The 9,509-nt window shown below is 40.7% G+C and overlaps 1 protein-coding gene across 1 annotated transcript; it reads left to right on the top strand.

Moving 5' to 3' along the window:
- The first annotated feature begins 1,778 nt into the window (after window positions 1-1,778).
- On the top strand, window positions 1,779-5,374 carry LOC129858705 (histone-lysine N-methyltransferase PRDM9-like). Its single transcript, XM_055928035.1, has 6 exons — window positions 1,779-2,199; window positions 2,317-2,445; window positions 2,555-2,822; window positions 2,903-2,970; window positions 3,167-3,354; window positions 3,844-5,374. Exons 3-6 carry the CDS (start codon window positions 2,718-2,720, stop codon window positions 4,218-4,220), a joined length of 738 nt encoding a protein of 245 aa, XP_055784010.1. The 5' UTR covers window positions 1,779-2,199; window positions 2,317-2,445; window positions 2,555-2,717; the 3' UTR covers window positions 4,221-5,374.
- Window positions 5,375-9,509: the final 4,135 nt, after the last annotated feature.

Raw genomic sequence — 9,509 nt, forward strand, 5'->3', positions numbered from 1 at the left:
CAATATCTTATGTTAGGATGATAGTAATGAAGCAAACTCACAGATTTGTTCAGTAATCACATTTCTCACTAGTTTAACCATTTTAGAGCTAAAACATGTTTATTCCTGAACACAATTTAACCAGGCGCTTTAGACTAGAGCGTCCAAAGGATCTGCAGCAGGCTGAACGTTAGACGTCCCTAATAGAAGAGGTCTGTTAGTGGCCAGGTAAGGCTTATATTAGTTCTCTGATCTGTCCCCACAGCACCACCTCAGCCTGACAATCCTGCCACACCTGCTACACCTACAGTACAGGTAAGTGTTTTGTAAAAAATAAAATAAAAATACCTGCACAGGTAACTGTTTTTTAAAATACCTGCACAGGTGCATACTATAATATGTGGTGAGTTTTTGTTTCTCTTAGCACTACACTAGCAGATACTTGTGCTCTCAAGGCGCTATGAAGTGTGAACCAATGAATTAAATTATGATGCCTTCAGAAAGTATTCATTCTCCTTGACTTCTTCCACATTTTGTTGTGTTATTGCCTTAATTCAAAATGGATTAATATTATTTCTTTTTTTACCCATCTACACACAACATCCTTTAATGATGAAGTGAAAACATGTTTTTAGAGATGTTAGCAAATGTATTGAAAAGGAAAACCGAAATATACCATTTACATAAGTACTCATAGCTGTGAGTCTTTCTGGGTAAGTGTCTAAGAGCTTTGCATACCTGGATTGTACTATTGTCAAGTTGGTTGTTGATCATTGCTAAACAGCCATTTCCAAGTCTTGATATAGATTTTTCAAGATGATTTTTAAGTTTTAAAAAAGGCCACTCTGGAACATTGAATGTTTTGTTAATCAAATCCAGTTTAGATTTTTTCTTTGCGAGGCATTGGAAAACCTTGCTGGTGTTTGTGGTTGAAGCTGTATTTGTAATTCACTGCTCGACCTTAGGGACCTTACAATTATCTGTATGTGTGGGGTAAAGAGATGCGGTAGTAATTCAAAAATCATGTTAAACACTTATTGTACCACCATGCAACTTATCTGACTTTTTAAGCACATTTCTACTCCTGAACTTATTTAAGCTTGCCATAACAAAGGGGTTGAATACTTATTGACTTAAGACATTTTGTTAAGGCTGTCGCTTTCCTCATCCTCAGATGAGGTGAGGAGAGAAGGATCTTCAGACCAAAATGCGGAGTCAGGGAAATAAGCCATCTTTATTACAAATACGACGGCCACTAAACAAAACAAAACACTTTCAAAACTTACAAAATAACAAAACGTAACGAACGGAAGCTGAACATAAACTTACATCGACAAACGTAAACTCACGAACAGGAACGTTACATCGAAACGTACGAACAGCCAAACAGCCCCGAGAGTGAATAACATCGAACACAACGAAGACATCACAGGAGACAATCACCCACAAACAAACAGTGAGAATGCCCTACCTAAATATGACTCTTAATTAGAGGCAAACGCAAACCACCTGCCTCTAATCAAGAGCCATACCAGGCAAACCAAAACCAACATAGAAACAGATAACATAGAATGCCCACCCAACCTCACGTCCTGACCAACTAACACACAAAAACTAACATAAATAGGTCAGGAACGTGACACATTTTAGCTTTCCATTTTTTATTAATTTGTGAACATGTTCAAAAACCTTGACATTATGGGGTATTGTGTGTGTGGGCCAGAGACCAATTAAAATGTGGGAAAAGTTGAGGTGTGAATACTTACTGAAGGCACTGTGTATCAGGTTCTGTAGGAAATTGCCACATTGTAGATGAAGAGGGTTGACGGCTCTGTCTAGTCATCATTGTGATATTTGTCATAACGCTCAGCCCCTTAGCGGTGAGGAGACAGGACCCAGTAATATGGGAACAGAACCACCCCAGACATTCCTGGAGGAGCTGACTGAAGAAGTGGCCTTCCTCAGGGACGGCAGCACAGCAGACACACACAGTGGAGAACAGAAGGGGCTAGGAGACAAGGTGTGTGTTGATGCTAGTGATGATGACACACAGACCCAGTGGTCAGTTTGAACTCTCCTCTTTCCAGGAGGGTCAGAGTGAAGCGACCCCCAGCACCAGTGGAGGGGAGGCAGGGCATTCCACTCAGGGAGGAGGTGCAGACACCCCAGCTCTCACTCAGAAAGGGTCTCCCTTGTTGCACCCCAAACCATCAACCTCAGGTAACAGGAACAAACATGAATAGACTGTTAAGAGTTTGATATTAAGATTTTATTTGGTCTGAGAGAAAAGATAGGGCACATTGACTTAAGCGTGTGTGTGTGCGTTGTCTGCACCAGGCCTGTCTAAGAAAGAGTGGCTGGAAAGGCAGAAAGCACTGAACACATACAAGTGCGGTAGAAACCTGAGAGGCAGACCAAGAATAACTTACACAGAGGAGGTCGTCGCCAAAGATGACCACTACCTCTGTGAGTCATGTTAACTTTCTCAACCACTCTGGTGTTTTACATTTTGAATGCATGTCTTCATCATCATAACTGATGTTTAACTTGTTCTGTTTATCTTTCTCTCTCCCAGACTGAGGACTGCAAGTCTTTCTTCATGGAGGAGTGAGCTTCATGGTCCTGCCTTCTTCGTCCCTGACATCCCTGCCCGCTTAGGAGCCCCTGACAGGGCCAGACTCACCCTGCCATCCGGCCTGGAGGTCAGGACATCAGGCATCCCTGAAGCAGGACTGGGGATGTTCAATCAAGGAAACACTGTGCCTGCAGGAGCCCACTATGGACCTTATGAAGGAGAGATCACAGACAAGGACCAGGCCATGGAGAGGGGATACTCCTGGGTGGTGAGAGGAGTGTGTGTGTCATTGGGCTGTGCTTACATTTTTTCAAACCTGATCAAAACTAAATGAATTGTTTTCCTCAGATCTACAAGAGCAGACACTGGGACGACTACATTGATGCTGGGAGAGACACTCACTCCAACTGGATGAGGTGAGCAACGTTGTGAAGCACAGAAGAAGTCTCTCAGTCCTCTTCCTTCTCCTGTTTCTGCAAGTACAGAGGAAGTCTCAATCTTCCTCTCTTTTTTCTCTATGTACCTACCTACCTACCTGTCTCATACTCTATTTGATAGCTGATAATCTTAATGTAGTTATTGTACATAATTAACTCCCTACTTCTCTCTCAGGTATGTGAACTGTGCTCGTAGTGAAGAACAGAATCTGGTGGCCTTCCAATACAGAGGAGGGATTCTGTACCGCTGCTGTAAGCCCATAGCTGTTGGAGAGGAGCTGTTGGTTTGGTACGGAGAGGAGTACGCCAGAGACCTGGGCATTGTCTTCGACTACCTCTGGGACAAAAAGAGCTCTGCTAAAGGTACTTTACACTCTCCCCTTATCCTCCTCTCTTCATCCCTCTCTCTATTCCTCTGGAACAACAAGAGCACTCCCCTTACCTTATCCTCCTCTCTTCATCCCTCTCTCTCTTCTGGAACAACAAGAGCACTCCCCTTACCTTATCCTCCTCTCTTCATCCCTCTCTCTATTCCTCTGGAACAACAAGAGCACACCCCTTACCTTATCCTCCTCTCTTCATCCCTCTCTCTATTCCTCTGGAACTGCCCTTGCTACATCCTCAGTTCACTCCTCTTACATTCATTTTTTACTTCCTATTACATAATTATTACTAATTTCTCAATTGAAACGCATCATTGATGTTAAATATATTTTGTGCTGTGTATTATCATACTGGTCCTGAGTTTTCTCTGTTCATGTCAGGTGTGTTAGAAAAATAATGATCATGTCAACTTGGTTTCTCTTATTTTAATTACTCTCTCTTTCTCTCTCCCCTCCATCTCTCACTCAGATGTGAACGTTGAGTCTTTCCAGATCTTCTCGTGCTCTGGCTGTCCGTTCTCCTTCCCCTCTCAGATCTTCCTCCTCAGGCACATAAAGAGATGTCACCATGATGAATATGTCAGACTGTTGAGGAGTGGAGAGATCCGATCAGAGAATCTCATGTCCTCCAGCAGCTCACAACAACATGGAACCACCACAGGTTCATTCAACCCAGCTCCCACCAGGAAACAGAGAGAGTCGGACAAGCCACGACCACACCGTTGTTCTCAGTGTGGGAAGAGCTTCACAACAGGGATACATCTCATCAGACACCAGCGCATTCACACAGGAGAGAAGCCGTTCCACTGCTCCCAGTGTGGGAGGAGCTTCAGTCAGGAAATCTAAAGAAACACCAGTGTTCTTAAGAGTAAAGAACTTTAGATTTCTCTTGAAATTGTGACTGTGATGTAACACTGATTAAACATTACACTTACGAGAAATATAAAATATGTATTTTTTTTTTTACATAGGTACTGATTAATTATTTTGATATCAATTATGGTATTCGTGGAACTTTCAACACTTAACAATTTTTTTGAATTTTTTAGGCATAAATGTATGAATTGTATTTTATGGTATGCACAATGAAATCTTATATGAATCCTACAGACGAAGAACCATATGTGACAATTTTTTCATTTTAAGATTATCAGTTATTTTTATATTAATTGTGTGTACTACATTAGGTGTTTTATGGTTGACAAATAATTCACCATAACCATATCTTTCAACAACAATTCATATTTTTTTTGTTATTTCAAAATATACTTTTTTTATTGACGTTAATATTTATGATGTGGAAGAACAGTATATCTCCAGTGATGATTTCAGTCTGTGGAAGAACAGTATATGTGACATTTTGCATGACTCTTGTAAGATGTCCTTTTTTTAACACCTGATATGATGTTTTAAGTACTTTCAAGTACAGATGGCCTTCATGTAATTAACTTAACTGCAATATGTAGTTAATTCATTTGTATGGAGGTTCATTTAAAGGTGGTCTATCAACTTCAGCACTGATGACTTTTCTTAAGTTGAGTCATGAAATCTTAGTCTCATTTGAAATGAAGCCCTCAATGTGAACATACCATAGAATAACTACACAAATAGAATACAATTAAATCAAAACAAGCACAACTTGTACATATCAAATATGGATCAATGTGATGTGCCAATATGCATGTCCATTATGCAGGTCCCTAAGGTCAATATTACAAATCGTTCAGAAAACCATTCACTTTGCGTTTAACACTATGATCAGCAATTAAGTTTTGAATTGCATTAAACCCATGCTAAAGGCAAGAAATGTCCTTCTGTACTGAGGTGACAGAGGTAAATAAGTATTAACTGCTTAGTTAATGCTAAATGTGGTGACAGAGAGACATACTGTATATTGTAATGAATAAAAAAAGGGAATCAAGATCAAATGAATACTCACATACTGTATGTGATGACTTATTTGTTTTTAATTAATTCAGAATAAAAAAATGATCACACACAAAATAATTCTCAACAGAACACATTGTACATAACATTTTCTACACTAGGAACAACATCTTCAAATTAAATTAATTCATATATATTGTGCTGGTTCAAATCCTACACAAATTGATTCACATAGAAAACACCTACTATACATTTAATTTCCTTCAATAGGGGTGACATGTCTTCTGAAATCTATTCAGATTCAACATACTATACAGGTTCAGGGGATCATAAACTCACAGAAAAAAACAGTTAATTATGTAGCTTGGTTTAACAACAAATGATTCACTCTGCAGTGATTTATTAAAAGAGCGCGCAGCAGCTGGCAAGTAGTTGAGCATGGTCATCAGATCTTGGTACTTGTTTTTTTTGATGGGCAGAGGACTCTCATATGCTCTAGGGTAGTGGCTTGCAAAATAGGGAGGTTGAGGTGTAGCTCCTTGTTTTCTTTTGGAGATCAGCCACGATTTCCATCCCTCAAATAGACTGTGGCTCTGTATGGCGTACAGATTCCAAGGATCAACTGGAATTAGAACACAAACATTTTAAGTTCCTGACATCAATAAACAACTTTCATAGTCAAGCATTAGGATATTTTATTGTTAGAACAACATGTTGCATGTTGATGGGATGTTAGTAAACTATTCTCTGTGCAATACCTGTGACTTAACCACCTCACTGAGGTGATCTGTAGTCCAGCTGGTCGCTTGAGGACAAAATCTGGGAGGTGCCTGAAGTCTTCACATTGCATCCTCATCACCTTGAATGGTTTTGCTGGTTGTGCTTCAAGTATCATCTTTGAAACATCATCAGGTGTATGAAGGACTGACACCTTGCGCCTCTTCTCGATGGTGGCAAAAGATCGATCACAAGGAAGAAAAGAATGACCAGACCATGAACTTCTGCTCAACTTGTGTAAAGTAACCCATAGAGACGAGCATCGACATCAGATCAAATGTTATTTGTCACATACACATGGTTAGCAGATGTTAATGCGAGTGTAGCGAAATGCTTGTGCTTCTAGTTCCGACAATGCAGTAATAACCAACAAGTAATCTAACCTAACAATTTAACAACAACTACCTTATACACACAAGTGTAAAGGGATAAAGAATATGTACATAAAGATATATGAATGAGTGATGGTACAGAACGGCATAGGCAAGATGCAGTAGATGGTATAGTGTACAGTCTATACATATGAGATGAGTAATGTAGGGTATGTAAACATAAAGTGGCATAGTTTAAAGTGGCTAGTGGTACATGTATTACATAAAGATGGCAAGATGCAGTAGATGATATAGAGTACAGTATATACATATGAGATGAGTAATGTAGGATATGTACAAATTAAATTAAGTGGCATTGTATAAAGTGGCTAGTGATACATTTTTACATAATTTCCATCAATTCCCATTATTAAAGTGGCTGGAGTTGAGTCAGTATGTTGGCACTAAATGTTAGTGGTGGCTGTTTAACAGTCTGATGGCCTTGAGATAGAAGCTGTTTTTCAGTCTCTCGGTCCCTGCTTTGATGCACCTGTACTGACCTCGCCTTCTGGATGATAGCGGTGTGAACAGGCAGTGGCTCGGGTGGTTGTTGTCCTTGATGATCTTTATGGCCTTCCTGTGACATCGGGTGGTATAGGTGTCCTGGAGGGCAGGTAGTTTGCCTCCGGTGATGCGTTGTGCAGACCTCACTACCCTCTGGAGAGCCTTACGGTTGTGGGCGGAGCAGTTGCCGTACCAGGCGGTGATACAGCCCGACAGGATGCTCTCGATTGTGCATCTGTAGAAGTTTGTGAGTGCTTTTGGTGACAAGCCGAATTTCTTCAGCCTCCTGAGGTTGAAGAGGCGCTGCTGCGCCTTCTTCACAACGACGTCTGTGTGGGTGGACCAATTCAGTTTGTCCGTGATGTGTACACCGAGGAACTTAAAACTTTCCACCTTCTCCTCTACTGTCCCGTCGATGTGGATAGGGGGCTGCTCCCTCTGCTGTTTCCTGAAGTCCACAATCATCTCCTTTGTTTTGTTGACGTGAGGTTATTTTCCTGACACCACACTCCGAGGGCCCTCACCTCCTCCCTGTAGGCCGTCTCGTCGTTGTTGGTAATCAAGATTGAGCATCCGCCAGTTGTTATTCTGCCCACAGCATCTGTCACTGAAGATGATCAACTTGCGCACCTCTGGTTTGGTGAGTGGCGTGAATTTTGTCTTCACCCACTTCAAAATGCAGCTTGCCACCTCAATGAACCCTTGGTGTGCAATCCCCTCATGCCAAACACACATGTATGCAGGATCTTCTTTTCCAAGTTCCTGGATGCAAAGGTTAAAATTTGACAGCTGCCGCTGGTAGTAGACATGGGAGTGGGTCAGATTAGGGGTGTACATCACCCCCTGTAGATCCACAGAAATGACATGGCAGTCAGCATTGGCTTTAGCCCACTCAGTGTCACTTTGAAGCTGTGTGTAGGCTTTTCGATGGTGCAACTCACTTTCAACTGCAATCTTCCTCTTCTCCTCTTCAGATGTTGCTGCTGACATCTTAGTGAAGAATGTGTCACATTTGCCACAGGTGTCACTCCTGGGTTGGCCGAAATCGAGACTACTGTTTGAAAATGCTGTGGTATTCTTCTCTTCTCTTCATATTTTCACTTGCCTGAAGACGCCTGTTGGTTAGCTGGAACACAGACATGAACGTGACCTTGCACACATTCAATCTCTGGCCTGCTTGCTGTACATGGTATTTAAAGGTTTGTTTCCGTCGTTTGTTCTCCTTTGTATCCTCAGGTTTACGTCTCCGTTTCACCTCATGCTGCAATAAAAATTGACAATGATAAATTCAGAATTGAATATACTGTAGCACATACAGGGTATTGCTTGATCAGGACCTCCATCTTTCACACACTCCCAACCTATACACAGAATGAGTTTGTATTGCACCATTGTGTAACACAGCACTTTTAGAGTTAATTAATGTACGTATCATTACTGTCAAAGTTAAACTATGCAAGTGTTCAATATAGCTATTATAATAATAGGCGTTTTGTCTTATTTCTAACCTGTTCTAAGCCGGAGAGAATCAACGCTTGTTGTTTCTCGTATGGGACAGTGTAGAAACTGTTGAACAGATGCAGCTTGCGCTCATCACTCAACTTTCCACAATCCTTTCTGCACGTCGGGGAACACGCTCTTCCCTGCAGGATACAGTGTAACGTTACCTATAACTAGCTAGCTACTGTAGCCATGTCGAATCACCCGGTGGATGGAGAAAAAGTAGCTAGCTATGTTTCTTCTATAATCTAGCAATAATATTTGTAACGATAATGTATAAATCAGTAGCCAACGAACTTTAGCTAATATGTTTTCTCTATAGTTACAAATTAGACAACCCAGAACATACATGTTAGCTACTGTACTCTATAGCTAGCTTGATTGTTTGATATACGGTTCTTCCACATACCTCTTTTGGACAGCTTTTCACAGTTTTTTTCTTGACCCTTACGATTTGTATAGGGTTTTCCCGCATCCCGTAAGATCTTCCTTTGCCTGTCTTTCCATTATTTTAGTTTTGTTTTACGTTTCTTTCCCACATTTCGGCGATTTTCATCAGCAACAGAAAAGTTGTGCGCTTGACCGTCCATTCTGAGTGGTGCACATAAACGGTTATTCCACGAGAGCCTATCTTTAAATTTAAAAGTATTGTTAATTAGTGCGTGGAAAGCTTGTGAAACCGGTTCACTATAGAAAAAGGGTGTCCAATAATGATTTTTCATGTATATCTCTTTTTCTTTCTTTTTTGTCACATATATGGTTCTTCGTCTGTAGGATTCATATGTGTAAATACTAAGGAAAGTCTTTATTAAACTGAAACGTATACCTTCCAAGTTATAAACATGACCAGGTTTTAATCAATTTCTATGTGATAATAAATGACGCCTTTGGTGTTAATCTTGTGTAATTAGTGTCAGATATGAACAACTCACCCAGAGGAGGATTCAGTAATCTTCATCCTAATCATTCCGTTAATTTACTTTTAATTTCCTGATGATGAGGATGTGCACTCCATAAGTACATTTAAACTTTGATGATCCATGTTTACTAGAAGCCTAACTGAGCGGGAATGGCCAAGGAACTGACCAGTGTGTAA

Source organism: Salvelinus fontinalis, chromosome 6, assembly GCF_029448725.1.
Source record: "Salvelinus fontinalis isolate EN_2023a chromosome 6, ASM2944872v1, whole genome shotgun sequence".
NCBI lineage: Eukaryota > Metazoa > Chordata > Actinopteri > Salmoniformes > Salmonidae > Salvelinus > Salvelinus fontinalis.

Coding starts and splice junctions, on each gene's coding strand:
- LOC129858705 (XM_055928035.1), top strand. CDS start 2,718: ATGTTCAATCAAGGAAACACTGTGCCTGCAGGAGCCCACTATGGACCT. Junction 2,823..2,902: donor AGAGGGGATACTCCTGGGTG/GTGAGAGGAGTG, acceptor TGTTTTCCTCAG/ATCTACAAGAGCAGACACTG. Junction 2,971..3,166: donor ACTCACTCCAACTGGATGAG/GTGAGCAACGTT, acceptor CTTCTCTCTCAG/GTATGTGAACTGTGCTCGTA.